This window comes from Phocoena sinus, chromosome 4, assembly GCF_008692025.1.
Source record: "Phocoena sinus isolate mPhoSin1 chromosome 4, mPhoSin1.pri, whole genome shotgun sequence".
NCBI classification, from domain to species: Eukaryota; Metazoa; Chordata; class Mammalia; order Artiodactyla; family Phocoenidae; genus Phocoena; species Phocoena sinus.
The window spans coordinates 26373063-26396005 of record NC_045766.1 but is presented as its reverse complement, the minus strand read 5'-3'; the positions used below and the strand labels follow the sequence as shown (position 1 = coordinate 26396005).

Genomic DNA, 22943 nt, shown 5'->3' with positions numbered 1-22943 from the left:
TCACAGAGAAGGTGGGTATGTGAGGCTGGATTCTCTCCTGCTGGTAGAACTTGCAGATTGATTGATTGGATGGGGAATGTGAGAGGAACAGAGGAGTTAACACTTCACATGTTAAAAGTTGAAATTTGGGAATTCCCTGGTAGTCCAGTGGTTAAGACGACTCACTTCCACTGCAGGGGGCATGGGTTCGATCCCTGGTCGGGGAGCTAAGATCCCTGCAAGCTGCGCAGCACGGCCAAAAAGAAAAAAAAAAAGTTTAAATTTGCCGAAGCCTGCATCAATTAGGAATAACTCTACCAGCCATGCTTTATATTCTCCCTCTTGTTTACATGGATTAAAACTTCCTTGTGAAGGATTTTGGTGACTCTTTTAGTTATCTTAATAATCACCGTTATTGGGGCTTCCCTGGTGGCGCAGTGGTTGAGAGTCCGCCTGCCGATGCAGGGGACACGGGTTCGTGCCCCGGTCTGGGAAGATCCCACATGCCGCGGAGCGGCTGGGCCCATGAGCCATGGCCGCTGAGCCTGCGCGTCCGGAGCCTGTCCTCCGCAACGGGAGAGGCCACAACAGTGAGAGGCCCGCGTAACGCATAAAAAAAAAAAAAAAAAAAAAAAAAAAAAAAAAAATAATCACCGTTATTAAATTTATAGTCTTTTTTGTGCCTCTGCTGTTGGTACCGGGGTGTTTATTCAGTAGAGTGTGAGTGCTGAGAAACAGGCCACCGCAACAGAAACTTTGCAAGGGAAGTCCGAATGTTAAGCTCTAGGAAGAAGGCCAAAACAGCTGCTGTGATTCACTGAGCTGTGAGTCTGGAAACCAGCACTCTGCAAAATGGTAAAGTGCTGAAAAATTACAGAGCAGCTTGAAGCAGAATTTTAAGTTTACAGGAATTGTCATGTAACCAAAGCAAGTAAGATGGGAACAAATAGTGTGCGGGGAATGTAGCTTCATGACTATAGGCTTAGTACTGCTGCAGTGCACCCCCGAGTCAGCTGTGGTTTGTACCAAGGCATTGGTGCATTTGATTTGGCAGGAGAGCAGAATGTGTTGACCATGCCCTTCTCTTATACTTTGATGCAGTCTATTAATCAAAAAGCTTTATTGTGAATTTAGTGTTTATTGTTATTTTTTTATGCTTAAATTATGTTTAAAGACAAGCACTGGGAGATATATGTGACCGGAAAGTCCTCCCCTCTCCCTCTGCTTTCCTTTTAGTTCGGTGGGAAAATTAACCTTGTGAGATGAGAGGTTTGGGTTTTGTTGGATTTTCACTGATTATCCTTTGCATAAAAATGCCGCTACCCTGTACTTGGAAAAATGGTCCCTAGAGATTCTGATATGTGCCACTCTTAGTTTTCAGAAGCAGATGGAGGAAGAAACACAGGAAAAAGAGACTGAAAATGAATAGGCAAAGGGAGGATACTTACTTAGGTTGCTTCCACGTCCTGGGTATTGTACATAGAGCTGCAATGAACATCGTGGTACATGACTTTTTGAATTATGGTTTTCTCAGGGTATATGCCCAGTACTGGGATTGCTGGGTCGTATGGTAGTTCTATTTGTAGTTTTTTAAGGAACCTCCATACTGTTCTCCATAGTGGCTGTATCAATTTGCATTCCCACCAACAGTGCAAGAGTGTCCCCTTTTCTCCATACCCTCTCCAGCATTTATTGTTTCTAGATTTTTTGATGATGGCCATTCTGACCGGTGTGAGATGATATCTCATTGTAGTTTTGATTTGCGTTTCTCTAATGATTAATGATGTTGAGCATTCTTTCATGTGTTTGTTGGCAATCTGTATATCTTTGGAGAAATGTCTCTTTAGGTCTTCTGCCCATTTTTGGATTGGGTTGTTTGTTTTTTTGTTATTGAGCTGCATGAGCTGCTTGTAAAGTTTGGAGATTAATCCTCCTTTGTCAGTTGCTTCATTTGCAGATATTTTCTCCCATTCTGAGGGTTGTCTTTTGGTTTTGTTCATGGTTTCCTTTGCTATGCAAAAGCTTTTAAGTTTCATTAGGTCCCATTTGTTTATTTTTGTTTTTATTTCCATTTCTCTAGGAGGTGGGTCAAATGAATGGATAAAGAAGATGTGGCACATATATACAATGGAATATTACTCAGCCATGAAAAGAAACGAAATTGAGTTATTTGTAGTGAGGTGGATGGACCTAGAGTCTGTTATACAGAGTGAAGTAAGTCAGAAAGAGAAAAACAAATACCGTATGCTAACACATATATATGGAATCTAAGAAGAAAAAAAAAAGGTCATGAAGAACCTAGGGATAAGCTGGGAATAAGGACACAGACCTACTAGAGAATGGACTTGAGGACACGGGGAGGGGGAAGGGTAAGCTGTGACAAAGCGAGAGAGTGGCATGGACATATATACACTACCAAACGTAAAATAGATAGCTAGAGGGAAGCAGCCACACAACAGTGACCACCTAGAAGGGTGGGGTAGGGAGGGTGGGAGGGAGGCTCAAGAGGGAGAGGATGTGGCGATATATGTATACATAGAGCTGATTCACTTTGTTGTACAACAGAAACTAACACAGTATTGTGAAGCAATTGTGCTCCAATAAAGATGTTAAAAAAATATATAAAAAGGAAAAAAAAGGGAGGAAAAAAAATAGTAGAGGGAAGCATCAGGAGGATGGTTTGGTACAGCTGCACAGTGAATTTGACACTAAACCTTTTGGCTAATTGAATCAAACACGGAAACTTGTTGGATTATATAATTGTCTACTTAGTGGAAAAAGAAAACGCTGTACACATATTGGTTTAGGCGACAAAAATCTGTTTAGAAAAAAATGGTTTCTTTTAATGAAGAACGTTAAATAACAGTAGATGGTAGCTTCAGTTGTGGTTAATTTAGAGTTACTTTCAAAGGGATAAGTATTTTCTTCCTCTTTTTGAAAAGTAAGGAAGGAATGGTGTTAAATTGTAACTCGGTAATTGCTTTTCTGACAGGAACATCTGGTCAGTGACACAGTAAGGGGCATTGTTACCAATCCTGTAACTCTCTGGGGGCAGTAGTGAGAGAACCCAGAATAGATGACAAAGAGGGGACCTCTGAAATGTCGATATTGCTGGATAATATTGAATTCCACCCTCTTATATACAAATAGCACATTTCTTCACCTGGAGTCATCTTTCCTTCAGGTCTCAGCTTTAATCTAGTTCCTCAGAGTTCTTCCCTAACCTTCCCATTTAAAACCACTTCCTCTGTTAAAATCTCTCACCTCATTCCTGTTTGCATTCATTTTTAAAATTTACCATAATTTCCACTTGTACTTATTTATGCAGTTATTTACTTACTGTCTGCCACCCCAGCCCTACCCCCCACTGTATTGTAAGATCCACGAAGACAGCGATTGATTCTTCCAAGGCTATTTATTGAGTGCCTGCTACGCGTCAACTAGGAGTTGGGGATACATCTGCTCCTGGAGTTTAGATTATCCTCAATTCTAGTGTATGGTTTTTTTTACGATCGTATCTCTAACATTTAGTACAGTGCGTGGTTCACAGAGAATGGTTAGTAACTAGTTGTTGAAAGAATGAAGGTAGAAGTTGTTGAGGATTATTTGCAGAGCTCAGAGGTAGAGAGGAGTCAAGGCTTAAATCTGCAGTTCAGGAATATAAACTTCTGAGGCTGGGGGCTCCTTTTTCCTACCACAGGCTGAAATTTCCAGCTCCCCCTGCCTCTGTGGTGCTCCTTGGATGCGCAAGAGTTTCTCTCTGACCACGGTGATCTCCCTCTCTGAAAGGGGAAATAAGAAGAACCCAGAGATTATGAATGATGAATTGGTCTGAGATGAGTTCTGGGCTCTTTAGGTGACTGTATTACACATGCAGGGTCCAAAATTACATCTTCTAAAGCATGAAGAGTATGGAGTTTTTGTCTAGAGGGTTCTCTTCTCGTCAAATACTACTTGTTTTATTTTGGCAGATGAATTTGTAGGTAGGGTTGTGTGCATGTTTGCGTGTGTATTTTCTTCCCCTGAAGGAGTTTTGCATTTTTTCCATACTGCTTGAATAAATAGCAAAGCAACACAAATTTTCAGCAAATACCATGGAAGTCTGAGATATTTTTCACTACTTCAGCTTGAGAATGTTTTAGGGCAGCCTGATTTTTCTTTCAATATAAAGTAGAACCCCCTTAGTGTTAGAACTTATTCTGTAAACTGCATCTGGGGAGTATATATAGTTTAAGCAGGCTGCAAGATAAATCTCTGAAGACTTTGTGTGGTAGTGATCATTTTATTATTGGTGAACACTTATAAAATACAGCAATTTAAATTTTAATATAGTTTGTACTTTTCTTTTTTTGGCCATGATTAATCTAAACCTCCAGCTGTTTCTTTATATTACTTATAATTAAAGATGGGAAAGCCATCTTTAATTTATTTAATATACAGTATGAACAAATGAGTTTTCTACCTCTGTGTACATAATATAGTATAAAAATTATAAGGGGGAGGTAACTGGAGAAACGTGCTGTGTTACTGGTGGACGCAGGCATTCTGACACTCAGACATCAAAATGGAGACCAAGAAATTAAAGATCTGAAACAGCATGTGAAAAATACTGTCTGAGCCCCCTCATTATGGGGATAAATGGCTGTGGAGAATGAGATGCATTTTGGGGAATTACTGTATCACTGGAAGGTGCAGTAAGAAATGAACATGAAGCATCAGGAAGAGGTTATATTTGTTTGGAATTCTTTGCTTAATTATAGTATTTTATACAATGATTTCTATTAAAAAGTATTTAGAGAAAGATTAGACTACTGGGCATGTACCCTAAGAAAACCATAACTCAAAAAAGAGTCACGTACCACAATGTTCATTGCAGCACTGTTTACCATAGCCAGGACATGGAAGCAACCTAAGCGTCCATTGATAGATGAATGGATAAAGAAGCTGTGGTACGTATATACAATGGAATATTACTCAGCCATAAAAAGAAACGAAATTGAGTTATTTGTAGTGAGGTGGATGGACCTACAGTCTGTCATACAGAGTGAAGTAAGTCAGAAAGAGAAAAACAAATACCGTATGCTAACACATATATGGAATAAAAAAAAAATGATTCTGAAGAACCTAGGGTCAGGACAGGAATAAAGAGAGATTCAGATGTAGAGAATGGACTTGAGGACATGGGGAGGGGGAAGGGTAAGCTGGGACGAAGTGAGAGAGTGGCATAGACATATAGACACTACCAAATGTAAAACAGATAGCTAGTGGGAAGCAGCCGCATAGCACAGGGAGATCAGCTCGGTGCTTTGTGACCACCTAGAGGGGTGGGATAAGGACGGTGGGAGGGAGATGCAAGAGGGAGGGGATATGGGGATATATGTATACATATAGCTGACTCACTTTGTTATACAGCAGAAACTAGCACATCATTGTAATTATACTCTAATAAAGATGTTAAAAAAAAAAAGAGACTCCACAGCTTAAATAAGTGGAATTCTCAATGACAAAAAATGCTAACAGAGAGTAATTTGTGAATTTGAGAAATCTTCTCTATTCTTGTTTTAAGCTATGTTGTTTATTTCTGAAAAAATACACAGTGTCATTTAATCCAGATTCTTTGAGGCATATGAATATTTAACATTATACCAGTTAATGACATCATTGTGAGTTTTCTTCTACTTTGAGAAATTTTGGAATTAAGAGGGAGTGAGGAATGTTGGAGAGGTACCCCTATGCTAAGAAATACTGAATGCTTATCCCTGTTCATCAGAGCAGCTCTCTGATGAGTCATGCTAGGACCCCTTCAGCAGTGGGAATGTCTTTGATTCTGGTGTGTAGAGGCTTCTTGAGAGCTTGGACTTTTGAGGAGTCTTTGCAGCAACTGGCCCCATGTGACACTGGCCAAGCTTTCCAACTAGGGGATCTTCGTCCCTGATACACAGGGTCCCTGATTGAGCTGCTGACTCATTCAGATACACCCTGACCCCAGTATACAGGAGCATCTCCCCCCAACTGGATTTATACTGCTGAGATTAGATTGCATTCAAAAGGGAGCTATTTTATAAACATCTGCTTTAAATATGTATGTTGTTTATGACAACTTCATGACTTGCTGTGTTTTTGTTCTTCTTTTTGAGGAACCAGTGGGTGAGGTATTAATTGACTATGATTGTTCAGGAGATGGGGAAAGAGAGAGGGAGGGATCGTTTTCACAGTGACCTTCCTCTAACAGTGCTCTTTGCCAGCAGCTGATATTTCTTTCCCCAGTTGCTTTTCTACGTACATGTTCTAATCCCCTACGTACATGTTCTAATCGAATCTGACACTTCTTACTAATGACTTAAAGTGATGGCATTTATACAGGAATGTGCAAGTATGCCTTGCTTATTCTACAAAAATAGATTTAAAAAAAAAGAAAACCTCTGCATTTTGATTTCTGCCTAAAACTAGTGAGAATCTAAATAACTATTATGAAGTACAGAAAAGCTTTACACTTTAGGGTGAGCTCAGCCATGATCCTATTTTATGTATTAAAATAAACTACTTCGTTTATGTTTAGGTTGTCGATAGTTGGGGTCCATCACTGCTCCAGGAGCAAACAAGTAACAAAAGAGAAGTTATAAGGACTGTATCTCCTTCAGGACAGGGAGTGTGGCATTTAGCTTTTGTATCATCTTGAAGGTCACAGTAATCGCCTTTGATTTAAACATTTTCTTACCATTTTACCCATGCAGCAGACTAATCTTTTAAGGTTAGTCTTCTTAAATCAGTCTGGAGTCCTTCACACCTTTCTTTCAAATCCCACATTTAATGTCATTCAGTCTTGTTTAATCTATCAAAACATATCCAGACTGATCACTTTTTACCTTCTTTACTGCTACTCCTTGGTGCATGTCCCCGTGGCCTAGATTATTTATTTGGTTGTGCCGGGTCCCAGTTGCAGCAAGTGGGCTCCTTAGTTGTGGCATGTGGGCTTCTTAGTTGTGGCATGTGAACTCTCAGTTGCGGCAGGCATGCGGGATCCAGCTCCACGAGCAGGGATGGAACCTGGCCCCCTTGCATTGGATGTGCCAAGTCTCAACCACTGTGCCACCAGGGAAGTGCCATGGCCTAGATTATTGTTGTAAATTTCCTCCCAGTCAGGCTTCCTAATTTTACCCTTGACCTCTTTCAGTCATAGCAACCAGAATGAATAAACTTTATTCGGATTTTGTCAGATTTAAACTTTAGTCAGATTTTGGAATGCAGTACTGTATTGCAGTTACGGGCACAGACTCTGGAGCCAGGCTGTCTGGGTTCTTATCTAGGTCCTGACATTTATGGTGTGTTTAATCTTGGGCAACATATTTAAATATAAAATTGGAATAGCTGTAGTGTATGGATTAAAAGTTAATAGTAACTACATGGTAGACACTATTATTAGTATTAGTATCAGCAGCAGCAACAGTGGTAGTTGTAATAGTAATAGTAATAGTATTAGTATTTGAACAACTGTTATGGCGTCCTTTGACTCAAAATCCTCTAAGAGCTTCCCGTTGCATTCGGAGTAGAAGCCAAAATCTTTGCAATGACCTCCTAGGCCCTGCACAATCTCGTCACTCTGATTTCTGGATGCATCTCCTTTTCTCCCTTGCTTAGTCTCCTCTGTATTCTGGTGCCTGTAGTGTACTCCCCTCTCTCCCCCAAGCATGTGTGAGTCCTGAAACTGGCTCATTCAGATTCTTTGTATTTGTTCCTTCCACTTACGGGAAAGCATCCCCTCAGATACCTGCAGAGCTAACTCACTTCCTTCACTTCACATCACCCTGTCCGTGAAACTTGATTATGCTATCCCAAATGCCAACAATTCAAGACTCCCTATGCCCCTTCCTCCTTTCTCTTTAGCCGTGTAAGTTAGATGAAGTTATTTTTTGTTTTGGTTTTTGTCCCCCTGCATTAGAATGTAAACTCCATGATGGCAAAGATTTATTTTTTGTCTCTTGTGTCCACTCTGGAATCCCCAAACTCTCGAACAGTGTCTGGCATATAGTAGGCCTACAATAAATATTTTTTGAAGGAGTGAATGAAATTATGGCACCTTAACAATGTTAATTCTCTGCTCAAACCCTTCTGTGGCATTCCTGTCCCTTACAGAGCTCGGTGCCCTTGGCCTTGGCCTCCATGGTCTGCCACATCTCAGCTGCCAGCTGGTCTCTCTCACTCCTAAATTATGATTTGCGATTAACCATTTGCTGTCGTTCTGGATACTGAAAACACTATTATTTCCTCCTCATTTCTGACTAGCTAAGTCTTATCCCATCTTTGAGGCCCCCTAAATTTTTTTTCTTCTATGGCACTACCCCCCCCCCCAACTACTTTTGATTTCTTTCTTCATTGTTTAACCTCTTCATTGGGCTGTTATCTAGAATTAGAGATACCGAAGTGTGTATATTCACTGGCCTACCTAGGATGTGGTTCTTAGAATGTGATCCTTGTTCAGCATTATGAACATCTCCTGGTGTTGATGCCTGGTGCACAGAAATTATTTCTGAACCTCTCCTAAGACATAACAAATAAAAAATTCTGGGGGTGTGGTCCAGAAATGCATGTTTTATTAAGGCTTTGTGTATTTCTGATGCAAGCTGATGTTTGAGAGCTGCTGGACAAGGACATCAGCATGATGGACCAGACTGGGAGTGTCTGAATTAAGGAACCAGTTGAATCTTCAAAGTTCAGCAATCCCCAGAGACGGGAGGAAACTAAAATGGGTGTAGGAGGGCCAGAGGTAGAATGTTCCAAGAATGAAGTAAACAAAAACTTTTCTCTGAAAAAGAAACTAGGAAACATGTCTACAGGATAAAGGACAATCAGGGGAATGGAACTCTGTTAGTGAATGCTTATGTCCATGATTCAGATTTTCTTCTTGTGGAGTAAGTTTTGGACAGTAGAAGGTTAGCAGAGAACTTGGAGGTTGTGAGAATTAGCACTGGGCAAATCTTGAGAATGGTGAGCCATGCAAAGTCTGAGGCAGCACGTATGGCCTTTCCTGGTAAGCGTTTGGGGTGCCGGCTCTGAGACCGGAATATTTTGACAGGAACTAAAATTGAGGAAGAAGGTACAAAACCAGATTCTAGTCGTCTATTGAAATAATATGTCATGATAGGTATCTGATCACTGATGGGAAAAGTGAAGGACAGACAACCCAGTTATTAAGGAAAGGAACCTGTCTCTGCAGAAGAGCTTGGCATGGAAGCACCTGAGGACTGAGAAGAGGTTGGTATGAACTCTGAGATGGAGGTTAAATGGCCTCAGGGGTGGGTGTTTAGAGGCCTGGGGTGGGGGGGGGGCGGTTATCACAGAAACCATTAAAGTCAACAAGTAAGTGTCAACTCTGTGTTACATATCAAATTAAATATTTTACTTGAACACAGGTAATGTACCAGTATACATCTTTCTATCTCTTTATTGCCTGAATGATAATGGATTGAAATCAAACACTTAAAATGACTGGCTCTTTATAAGGACTTATTTTAATCATATAATTGTGTTTGCTATATGATACCAATCTTTTTGAATTTTTTTCCCCCAATTTCAAACTTGAATTAAACTGTACTTCAGGCACTGGGAGAATATAAACACATGTTCAGAAGGATCTTTGGCTTCCTGTTAAAACTGACCTATCATACACATTATAATGGGCACTGAACTTAGAAAAGTTAACATGTTCAGGGCTTTATATTGTCTTGCATGAGATAGGGTGAAAGGTCAATTGGGTAGATTTCTTCTGCTGCTGTCCTTCAAGAGTTCTGAGCCGCATGCTGAGGTGCATGCTTACCCACACACCACACCATCCCTACCCTATGGAATCAACCTAGATCTGGAAGTGTGGTGCAGGGGTTCTGATGAGCCATGACTGATGTGACTGAGGCCATTCTGGGAGGTTGGTTATCTCAAGGTCCTGAGGTTGATCAGCCACAGACTTGTTCAACAATGACTTGTCAGTGAGAATCATCCATGTATGTCTTTTAACATATGACCTGGTTCAGAATTCAAGAACGTCACTATTGAAAACTGAAAGAAGAAATATAAGAAGGGAAGAATATCAGGCACTTAGACAACAGGGAGCTGATTGGGTCAGAGATAATTCCATCTTAGGGGAGTTTTTGTCAGTGTGGCAGATGGGAGCAGGTAGAGGACCTTTTATGTGGGACTTTATATCCAATCAAAATAGTGTTATAAAGCCAGTTTTACTTACAGAAAAACAAATTACCGGACAGTATTCTGTTCCTGTTACTTTTAGTGTTCTCAGCCTTTGTATATTTTGAGACATTTTTTTGTTTTTTTTTTCTGTCTTTAAAAAATCATAGGTCACCTTGCGATCATAGTTGAAATAATTACTATTTCTCTTTAAAACATTGCAGGGAGCACGGGTTTGATCCCTGGTCGGGGAACTAAGATCCCGCATGCTGAGCAGACTGAAATGAAATGAAATGAAATAAAATAAAATAAAATGAGAGGGCTATCTAGAAAAGAAATCTATCTATCTATCTACCTACCTACCTATCTATGTATCTATCTATAAAATTCAGAATGGAACCCAAGGACTTCCTTGTTTGGAATAATATGAGAGAAAGCCTCAACAGGTTCAGCATTTCATTTATTCCACTTCAGCCACATGATAAAAGAAATAAATATGAAAAAAATATATAAAAAACTGGAAGAAAATATGGAAGAATTATTTTATAATTATAACATGTGGAAAGACTTTCTAAAGTATAACACAAACCTAGGAATGTAAGAGTTAATGGCTGATAAAAACAATATTGTAGGAAAGGAAATTTTGCCTGGCAGAAATCATATGTCAAAACAAAGTCAAGGGCTTCCCTGGTGGCGCAGTGGTTGAGAGTCGGCCTGCTGATGCAGGGGACACGGGTTTGTGCCCCGGTCTGGGAAGGTCCCACATGCCGCGGAGCGGCTAGGCCCGTGAGCCATGGCCATTGAGCCTGCGTGTCCGGAGCCTGTGCTCCGCAACGGGAGAGGCCACAACAGTAACAGGCCCACGTACGGAAAAAAAAAACAAAGTCAAATAATAATAGTGATAACGAATGGGAGGAAATCTTTGACTCAGAAATTCTATTTTGAATTTATTCTACAGATACAATCTTACATGTAAGAAATTACTTATATAAATCATTATCAATTGCAGATTTTTTTTTGTACAGTATTATATTGGAAATAATTTAATATCTGCCACTAGCATGGTGGTAATTAAATTATGGTTCATCCATGTAATGGAATACTGTGCTGCTGGATTCCATTTGAAAATATCTCAAAGATATGTAAATTTTTTTTAAAAGATGCAAAAAAATATTTAACTACAAAAATAGCCAGAAAATTAACAAAATGGCAATAAGCACATGCCTATCAATAATTAACTTTAAATGGATTAAATCCTCCAATCCAAAGACATAAAGTGCCTGAATGAATTAAGAAAAAAGGCCAAGACTCATCTGTGTGCTGCCTACAAGAGGCTCATTTAGATGTAAGGAAACACACAGACTGAAAGTGAAGGGATAGAAAAAGATATTCCATGTAAATGGAAACCAACAGAAAGCTGGAGTAGCTATACTTATATCAGACAATGTAGACTTTAAAATAAAGACTCTAATAAGAGAAAAGGTTCCCTTGTGCAGTGTTGGTGGGAATGTAAATTTGGTTCAGCCACTATGGAAAACATTATAGAAGTTCTTCAAAAAATTAAAAATAGAACTATCATATGATCCAGCAATTCCACTTCTGGTTATTTATATGAAGAAAATGAAAACACTAATTCGAAAAGCTATGTGCACAGTCATGTTCATCACAGCAGTGTTTACCATAGGCAAGATATTGAAGCAGCCTAAGTTTCCATTGATAGATGAACAGATAAAGAAGCTGTGGTACATATATATACAATGAAATATTATTAGCCATAGAAAAGAATGAAATCCTCCCGTTTGTGACAACATGGATGGACCTTGAGGGCATTGTGCTAAATGAAATAAGTTAGAGAAGGACAAATACTGTTTGCTCTCACATGTGGAATCTTAAAACATATATATATTTATACACACACTATATATATATATATGTACACATACATATTATATACACACACATATGTATGTACACACATATATATATGTTCATGGACACAGAGAACAGATTCATGATTGCCAAAAGTTGGGGAGTTGAGGGGTTGAAGAAATTGGTGAACTGGTTTTTTTTTTTAAGTGTAAATAAATTGAAAAAAGGAAAAAGAAGCAAAATGGGGTATAGATTATAAAGTTTTTGGCATTGTATGCATTGACATCTCTTGACACATCCATAAGAAGAATATCATTGGTATCTCCTGAGGGAAAGTCAGCTATATGTCTGGGAGAAAGGGCTGGGAAAGAATATCACTTCCCACTTTATCACCCAGTCCAAAAATTAAATTACAAAAAGTGGCTGCAGAAGGAAAAAGCAGTCATGTGTATATACAAATATATTGTTTTAATCTCTAACTTGGCATAGTGAATACTAGAATATTTCTTTTATTTTCTGGAATATACTCCAAAAAAATAAGACATTTCTCATATAAAGATGATAGTTTATGACATTTTATGACACAAAGTGAATAATGAAGCTTTCTTTTGGAGTCTTGTAGTAATTCCATAGGAGAAGGTATTTATAGTTGTAGATGTCACATCATCTACATTTAATTTTATGTCCCTGAAATGTCTAATGTGCTGATTTGGTTTTATAGTAATCTTTTATATGGCAACTTCAACTTGTTGGACATTGTGGGGAACTAGCAAGTTGTGGGGGAGGATTCTGAACTGCCAGCAAAGATGCCATAAAACTCTCAAGGCAGGTGAGGATGGGCTGCTGCTCAGATTAATTGTACTCATTTTATGCTACCTGGGTACAGTAGAAAATGCCCTCTTAAAATATATATAATTATGTGTTCATGGCAATGTGGAGTGGGAGAAGCAAATGTTTCCATGTACTCGAAGATGATGAGTTACAGTTACGACTTTTCATTTGTTTCCTTTCAGCCCCTCCACACTTTGTCAGGTCTGCTTTTAATTTTACGTCCCACATTGATTTATTTTCATTCCTTTAGGTTAAGCAGACTTCTTTAAAAAGATTTTTTTGTTTTCCATTATCGAGAAATAAAGGTCATCTTGGCTCAGGCACCTCACCCTTGCAGCTTTGTCTCACATGGACCACAAGTGCATCTCAGGATGTTCTCTGCCCTAGGACAACTGTTTTTTTGTGGGTTTTTTTCTTTCTTTTTCCATTTGTAGGTGAATTAGCAAGAGTATATGATCTCAGCCCCTGCTGTTTTGTTCTGGTAATTAACTTTATTATTGATGCCCTTTGCTGATGAGTCTGGGAAATACTTTCAGTGCCTATGCAAAATATGGAATAAAGAGCAGTAGATCAGATTGTAAATCGAACACAATAATTTGTTTGAACAAACCGTACAACCTTGGGACCAAATTTCTGGCAGGCGGGTCATACTCTCTGCTAAAGCATTTGGCCAGCAGATGGGTTATATCATCCCACTCAAAGGAGGTTCTCATTACTGGTACATCTTTCTATTTTGGAGGTTGCTGCAACCTTTTTTAAAAAAAAATTTATTTATTTATTTTTGGCTGCATTGGGTCTTCACTGCATAGGGGCTTTCTTTAGTTGCCGCGAGCGGGGGCTACTCTTCGTTGCGGTGCTCAGGCTTCTCATTGCGGTGGCTTCTCTTGTTGTGGAGCACGGGCTCTAGGTGCGTGGGCTTCAGTAGCTGTGACATGCAGGCTCAGTAGCTGTAGCTCGTGGGTTCTAGAGCGCAGGCTCAGTAGTTGTGGCGCACGGGCTTAGTTGTTCCGCGGCATGTGGGATCTTCCCGGACCAGGGCTCGAACCTGTGTCCCATCCATTGACAGGTGGATTCTTAACCACTGCACCACCAGGGAAGTCCTGCTGCAACCTTTGAGCCCTTGAAATTCAACAGATTGGAGTCAGCTCTGGCTGAGAAGAGGGCAGGTCCTTTTTCCTTTGACATTAAAATTACATTCAAGGTATGCATCTCATAACTTTTGAAGGGATCAGTTGTGCTCTCCAAGTCATAAATTCTGGAAAATGGTCCTGTGCTATTTATTTTAATACTTGTAAAGATAGGAAATGCTGCTTTTCCAAGACAGTCCATTCAGCCTGGGTGCTTTTAACTGTACTTTGTATTTGCTACGACCTGAATGTTTGTGGCCGCCCAAAATTCGTATATTGAAATCCTAACCCACAAAGGTGATGATATTAGAAGGTGGGGTCTTTGGGAGATCCTTAAGTCATGAGGGTAGAGTCATCATGAATTGGGTTAGTGCTCTTATAAAAGAGGTTCCGAAGATACCCCATCCCCTTTCACCATGATAAAATTATGAAGGTGCTTATACTATGAAATATTCGATCCCATTTGTGAGAAGGATATTCATTAGAAGGTCTACTTAAGCAAATATCCAGAGACCAAAGCTTATTCTTATTTGCCCACTATAACAGTTCCCATGGATGAAAGTGTTTCATCAAATAGCCATATTTTTTAGTCAACAGGTTGGTAACTATAATGGTCTGAATGTTTGTGTCTCCCTAAAATTCATATGTTGAAATCCTAACATCTGAAGACGATGAAGTGGAGCCTATAGGAGACACTTAGGTCATGAGGGCAGAGCCTTCATGAATGGGACCAGTGTTCTTATAAAAGAGACCCCACAGAGTCCCTGGCCCCTTCCACTATGTGAGGACACAGGGAGAAGGTGCTGGCTATGAGCCAAGAAAAAAGCCTTCACCAGAACGTGTTCGTTCAGGTGCTGTGATCTTGGACATCCGGCCTCCAGAACTGGGAGGAATAAATTTCTGCTGTTTATAAGCTACCACGTCTGTCGCGTTTTGTTATAGCAGCCTGAACAGAGTAAGACAGTATTGATAGAAAATTTGCCTCCTCTCCATTAATTCTTCCCCTAGCTAATTATCTCTTTGAAAATAAACACGAGGAAATCCTTTTTATTTTTTCTCTTCAAATATGGTGAGGTAGAGAGGTGGTGAATCTTTTTGTATCAGGTAGAAAAATTCTCACTTCCTCACTTATTCAATTATGTGAAATGATTGCCAAACCTCTAACCATGCTGGTCAAACTCCATGTTTGTCAAAATTCTCCTTAATGTAGCACGCCAAACGTCCGATAATTTTTTGTACATGAACTGCACAGGTTACAGTGGGATCGTCGCCTCTTTCGTTAAGATTGTGTTTTTGTTATTTTGGTCAGCAGTTCACACATTGGCTCATTTTTGAGTTTGTATTTGAGTAATGGTTATGTGAAAATGAAATGCTTCTCAACCAGCGGAGGAGCAGGGTATGATTGTCTTATCTACCAAGTATTTCCTTTATGGAGTCTATTTGGAGTCTTTGCTGTATGTCTCTAGCCTGGCCTCTGAGCCCAGAATGTAAAACTCAGCCATGTATCAGACATAATCAGTTAGGCGCATAGTGTCTCTTTCAGATGAAGAAATGCTGCCTGTAGCTAGAAGCATAATGGGTCAGCTATCCCAAGACAATGTTCAGGTTCAGCAGTTCAGTAGGAGGACTCAAATGATGCAGTGTATCGTCATATTGATAGCTATGACTTTTTACATTGAAAGAATACCAAGCAAAGGCAGCAAAGGGAAAAGGCACGTAGGCAAAGTCCAGGGGAACCAGACACAGCTTCCAAGAGTCTTTTTCCAGTAGAGTCACAGAGGATTAGCTTAATTCCTCCAGCAACTAGTTGTGACAACACATGTGAAACGTTATTTGTTGGGAAAGCTCATTAGAGACTCAGTGCCTAAGGTTTTTATTCGGGGCTAAGTCATAGAGGCAACCCCTGTACCAGAATTCCGAACTCCTAGAAGGAAAGCTGGTGTTCAGCATAAATACCTTGTTTGTACAATTCAGATACAATGAGCTGTTCTTATCTGGCAATGGTGGGAATCCTCTCCAAATCCAGCTTTCCAGATGCCAGCTGAGGATCAATCCTGCAAACTAAGATTGAAGTTTTAGGCTTGCTATGTTATCTCTTTTCTGTACATTTAAACAGATTTTAATTTTAATTTTAAACAGATTCTAGCCTCTTGACCTCTTACCACCAAGTGAGGGCCACATGAAACATTGGAAAGAAATGGACTTTGAGGAATACCCAAAGTTCCACTTCCAGCTTTGCTAGTAACTTGTTGGGTGACTTTGGCTAAGTCAACCTATTTAACCTTATTTTCTTCATCTATGAGTTGGATGTAATAATGCAAACTACATAAGGATTTTGTTGGGAACAAATTATTTTATACACCCACACAGATAAAATATAACATCCCTTGTTCCTGAATCCACTCATTCAACAAATATTTATTAAGAATCTACTATATGCTAAACACTTTGATAGGTCCTGGAGGTGTAGTGCTGGGCAAAAAACATCCTGCCTTTCTGGAATTTACAGTCTAGTCGGAGAAAGAGACTTTACTCTTGAATAATAATCATGCAAATTAATATGTAATTAGAATTTGTCATAAGTGCTCCACAAGAGAGGTAGAGAATGCAGTGAAAATGTATAATGGGCACTGACATACTTGAGTAGGTCAGGGAAGTTTCCCCCAAGGAAATGGCATATGTGTAAGAATCTCAATGAATTGAACAAGCAGTGGCTGCATCAGAGATGAGAGGTGACATTAGATAAAGGTTTTGCATAGGCTCTTCTCCTCAGGGGTGGGAGGGAGCAGGCATTGTTGGAGAACTGAAATAAAAAGAAAACTGCAGTTGGAGCTGAGAGAGCAAAGGGCAGAGAGATCATGGGTGAGATTAGAGAGGATAGAGGTAGTCAAGGGCCACATTAAGGTAAAGTAGCTTGGCCGCAGTGCTAATAGCAATGGAAAGTCATTTAAGGATGTTTAGCAATGGGGTGACATGATTAGATATCTAATTTTTTGGAAAAGATTAAGTCTGCTTTGTAGAGATATGATTGGAGTGGGTCTAGTGGGATTTAGGAGGGTATTGTGGAAACCTGGGCTAGTGATGATCGTAATTTGAGTATAGCTTACTTGGAGATGGAGAGAAATGAAAAGATTTGAGACAGTGTATCTGTAGTTACATGCTAAATTATTTTAGTGCACAGTTTAAATTGAACTCTTTTTACATAGATTTTTTCCCCGCATTACAGTTGCCTCCACCCCTTATCTGCGGCAGATAAATTCCAAGACCCCCAGTGGATGCCTGAAAGTGTGGATAGTACCGAATCCTATATATACTCTGTTTTTACCTATCCATGCATATCTATGATAAAGTTTAATTGATAGATGAGGCACAGTAAGAAATTAACAACAACAATAATAAAATAGACAGTTATAACAATATACTGTAATGAAGTTATGTGAATGTGGTCTCTCTCAAAAATATCTTATTGTATCAAGTTAATGCCTTTTTATCTTAATTAAGCACTTACCATACACTGTGGCCATGATTTTTACAGTTTGAGGCAAGACAGCAAATCTAGCATGAACTTCTTTTCTTTCTTCACAGTTTCACAGACAGATTTGTTCCTAGCGTAGATCTTAGCAACCTCAGTATATGCTTTCCTTTTCCTTATTAAACCAAGAGCATTCACCTTTTCATTTAAAGGAAGCGCTTTACAGCTTTCTTTGGCTTATTTGAATTACCAGCATCACTACTCTTGTGCTTTTGGGGCCATTATTAAGTAAAATAAGGGTGACTTGGACACAAGCAGTGTGATACTGTGACAGTGGATCTGATAACTGAGATGGCTACTAAATGACTAATGGACAGGATACACTGGACAGAGGGATGATTCACATCCCAGGCAGTACATAATGGGATGGTAATTGATTTACCATGCTACTCAGAATGGTGAGCCATTTAAACAACTTATAAGTTATTTATTTTTGGAATTTTCCATTTAATATTTTCAGACCATGATTGACCCTGTGGGTAACAGAAACCTTGGGTAAGGGAACAGTACTGTACTGGCATCATAAAATCTTGAGAGTTGAAAGAGATATTTGGTTCTTGAATGAATAACTCTGGTAGAGAAAAAGATTGAGTTGCATAACTTGCTGAGATTTGCACACCAACTCCCTTACACATTTATCTGTTGAGTGGAAATAATAAGATACTGTCATTAGACCTATGTATGGACTTAAGTGTATCATCCACTTTACATATATTAACTCATTAATTCTCACAGCAAGGCTATCAGGTGCTATTATTACACACATAGATGAGAAACAGATGAGACAGAGTTTAAGTAACTGACCAATTTCAAACAAGTAATAAATGGTAGGTCTGAGATTGGAACCCAAGAAGTTTTTTGTCAGATTCCTATGGCCAACCACAGTGGCAAACTATGACCCTTAGGCCAAATCTGGCCCATGGCTGTTTTTGTACAGCCAGCCAGAAAACTAAGGATTATTATTATTTTTTATTTTAAAAGTTTTAAAGAAGAAAGAAAAAAGGAGAATCGTGACAGAGATTGTATGTAGACCACAAAGCCTAAAATATTTATTATGTGGCCTTTTACAGTGAAAGTTTGCTGGCCCCTATACTAACCATTCCTAGGAAAATGCGTTCCTTGAATAGAAAGTTGAGCACCACTGATCCTTTCAGATGAAGGACATGTCTTTCATTAAATGAGTTATTGCAGAGTAAAGTATATACTCAGAGCTCCTTCTGTGGTAGAATTATTTTTCTTGATTTTTGCAAATTTAAAATTAAGACTGGGTGTAGGGAAAGTTTCTTGGGAAAGTAGGGAGAATTATCCCTCTGAGTGAGATCAAAGGCAGCTGGGCTGGCGCTGAGTCACTGAATATGATGCCTGTTATTAAGACAATTAATTTCAGCTGGATTTATGGGCTGATTTTTTTTTTTTTTTTTTTTTTTTTTTTTTTTAGCAGTTTGGGGATAGGATATATTAGCACAAAAACTTCCTGTTTTAAAGCCATGATTTTTTTTGGAAAGAAAAATTATATCAGCTCTAAAAATTGATGAATTCTGGTATTGTATCAACAACTATTTGGAGAAAAAAAAAAAAAAAAAGACTAACAATGCCATTTTTCCTCCCCAGAGCTGTAATTTCATTAGTAAGAAAGAACATAGCGGGGTGTTTTTTGCCTTTCTAAATAAAAAAGATTTAGATTATTGGAGAAATTCTGTTATTCATGTAAATTTTCGTAGGGGGCTAAATATTAAGCTACTTAACAAATATTTATTAAACCTTACTACGGTGCTAGGTATTTTGAGGGACTTTGTAAATATGATTACAGAAGGTTTTTTTGATAAATGGTTGTAATAGACCACACTCTATAGATGATTTACATGTTTCTTGCTCATGCAAACTGTATTAACTGTTTTCTAACAGAGTCAGGCAGTGGCTCTAGAGTTTATGTTTGGTCACAGTTGGGCTTCCATTTGTCTTTTCTTTGACACCATCTTAGACTGGTTTTGGTAGTGGTTGATGGGTACCCATTATTCAAGCCCATTTCTTCAATCATCTCACTTGATCCTTTTGGTTGTTGTGGGTGGATTGGGTAAGGTACTAATTATAGTTGTTTAAATTATAATATTGTCTGGTTAGAAAATTTCTGCTGTCTATTCTGTTTTTCCTTTTACTTAGATGATTCAGATTGTTGAAAAGAGTTTTATATTGAATATTTTTCTGATTGGAAGATTAGGGATTGTGCATAAAGTTGAACTCTCTTTTTTTAATTTAGGGATTTCCAAACATATGTAAATGGAACCCACTTTTAATAGTCATCATACGTGGGCAGTCTTATTTACTCTTTATCTTCCTCCTCCATTGTCTCCCATCTACCCCTAATAATTTTAAAACAAATCACAAACACTACTTCCTTTCATTGAGTAAATACTTTATTATTTGTCTCTAAATTATAAGAACTCTTTAAAAAATACCAATGCCATTAGCATGCTAAAAAATTAACAATAATTCTGTAATATTGACAAATACAAGTTAGTGTTCAGATTTTCCTAATTTTCTCATAAATACCCTTTTACAGTTGACTTTTCAGATCAGGACCCAAATAAAGGCCGTGATGTATGTTTGGTTGAATCGTCTCTTAATTCTGGTGATATACTATAATAGTTTCCCTTTCCTTTTTTCTCTTTTGCCATTGATTCTGTAGATCAGTTGTCTTCTGTCGTTAATATTTCTGATAAATTTGTGGTATAAATTTCAGTGGAATCTAAAGTGTGTGTCAAATGTAGGTTAAATTTTTTGACACACATACTTCGTAGATGGTGAACAAGTTGGACTGTTGAACTGGTTGGCAAGAACTTGTGAGTGGTGCATGTCAGCACTTTCTTCTTTTACTTCCCCCAGTTGAGTAAGATTTATTTCTCATCATAGTCACGATAGTGAATAGCAGGTAAGAAGAAACAGAAGTTTCTACGTAATGTTATTGAACAGGCCTGCTTTTGACAGAACTACTTATTTATTTCTTGGTTTTGCTTTTTTGTAATTAGCAACAGTACTGAAGCAACAGGAGTCCTTATTTGGCATAGGCTTGCCAGACACAGTCAGACTACATATTTTTAGTTTTGCCTTCTGAGTCATTAGATTCCATAACATTTCTGTCTGCCCAAGGGTCTGGCCAACATTACTTTTTTTATTTTTTTAACATCTTTATTGGAGTATAATTGCTTTACAATGCTGTGTTAGTTTGTGCTGTATAACAAAGTGAATCAGCTATATGTATACATATATTCCCATTACTTTTCCTATTAAGGATGATGAAATCCTTGCTTTTAATTTTGTACTGGAAATTATAAGTATAAAAATCCATCCAGGTAAAATCTATAAACTTCTTTTGTGTAGAAAAAGTTAAGAAAGAAAGCTATCTTGTCATTTTATTATGCAGAAAAGAGACTTAAAAAGTATTCCTTTTACTCTTATGAAATAAAATCTTGTATTGCCTATTTCAAAATTTATTGTAAATGATAAATAGGTCAAGTTTTCTTAATTGTTAAGCCCTGTTTGAAACTTCACAAATGAAATTTTGTTTTTTAAAGAATAGTTAATTGAAAAGTACTCTTAAAATATATTTGCTTCAGCCCTGACAGCTTTAATGAAAATGACTTTTATTTTTCCTTAAATATCTATTTCTCATAATGGTGAAAGTTATGTGAGAAATACATATTTCTAGAAAAATATCTAAGAATGTTGATATTTATTTTCATGAAAATGTTTTCCTTTTTTTTGGTTGACTTGTTTGAATTTCTTTATGTGTCTTACACTTATGTATATTTTGTTTAAAGTATTTTCAAAATTTGATGATTACCTTGGGTCATATGAAATTGTTTTTAATTGATTCCTATAATACATTAATGCTATATATTTCATTTTCAATGATTGTCTACTGTTTAAGGGATATTTAACACTGTCTGACGTTTTTCTTATTGATAACAATCAAGTGAGAGTCAAGTGATATAACTCAGTGCCTAGAATGTTAAAAAGATGTTAATTTTGTTTTCTTAGTCCTTTGGTCCTCCTATATCCTAAAGTTAAAAAAAAATGCCCTGGCTGCTAACCTTTGGCATTTTCTGACGCACTTGTTTCTTTTATGCATTTTTCCAACATGTCTTTTCCTGATAAGCATTTTCCTTAATAGCTTCTATAGGTATTTTGAAATGGCTCCTTAAATCTATCTACTTCTGCTAAGAAGAGGTGTTTTGTTAGATTGAAAATAATAATTCATTATAAAATGGTGACTCAAAGCTGTATTTACCAGGGAAGTGCTGATTTTAGTTCCTTTTATTCTTTAAAGAAAAAACAAAGCACTGAAGGTGGTGTAAATGTGGATTTTATAGACTTCCCATATACAAAAATTCATTGATCAGAGGAAAAATTAAGATTCTCTTTCTAAATATTTGTTCCCAATTCATCATAATTTATTTTAAAAAATTAGGATCAGTCTCATGATTGGATCTCTTCTTTTGTACATGTGCTTTGAGGAATATAATGTGCTTCTGGACTCACTGATGTGTGTAATAAATCAGTGATGGTTTATAGGTGACAGTGAACCTTGGTTAGATAACATTTAGGAGAGTTTGTCTTTACAGATAAAAACTTTGTGCGTTTTATGCAAGTGTTTCTCTTAGTGTTGAAATCCTCTGTTGAGGGCATGCTTTACCTTAAAAATAAATGCACTTTTTTACCATTAAAATAATTCATTGTTTGGCAGTAATATAACCAATTTTAATTGCCTAGTTTTTCAGCAGCTCTTTGTTTAGCCTCATGTAGATGAACAAACCAGAACATTCCCATAAGGTTTAATGAGGTCTCTAATCACTGCAGTGATCTGTAAAGTGTGAGGAGTTAGCCTCTTGGTAAACTGTCTTATGTTATTCCCTCTGTCTTTGCAGATAAATTATTAGTCATAACTGTAGCAACAAAAGAAAGTGATGGATTCCATCGATTTATGCAGTCAGCCAAATACTTCAATTATACTGTGAAGGTATGATATATCTTTTAATTCATGGAGATCTTAGAATATGTGCCCTGAAGTACATTTTTCATAACAACAACAATAACAACCACAACATGATCTGCAATCCCCAGAAGGATGATGAAATTGGGTTACATAATGGTGTCAGTTTACCTGTACTTGATTGTTTTAAAGATACGTTTTGGCCTTATTAATACTCTGCCACTCAGACAATAATTTCTTAATATTTGCTAATGCTTTGTGTAAACATGTTATATAAAACAACAGAAAAATATATTTATACTTGTATTTCTTTTGGGGGGTCATGTACAAGTACAGCATAACCTAAGATTTGACGGTAATTTTTTTCACTTACTTTGAAGAATTGTAATGGGTTTGTCTACCCTGAGAATTGGAAACATTACTGTGAAGGAGATACCTT

General features: G+C 37.8%; 1 protein-coding gene across 1 annotated transcript in view; it reads left to right on the top strand.

The window, feature by feature from the left end:
* PLOD2 (procollagen-lysine,2-oxoglutarate 5-dioxygenase 2) overlaps positions 1-22943 on the top strand; it is a 107993-nt gene that overhangs the window by 18950 nt on the left and 66100 nt on the right. The window contains 1 exon segment of the mRNA XM_032629567.1: positions 22440-22531. Coding sequence (XP_032485458.1) covers positions 22440-22531 — 92 coding nt within the window.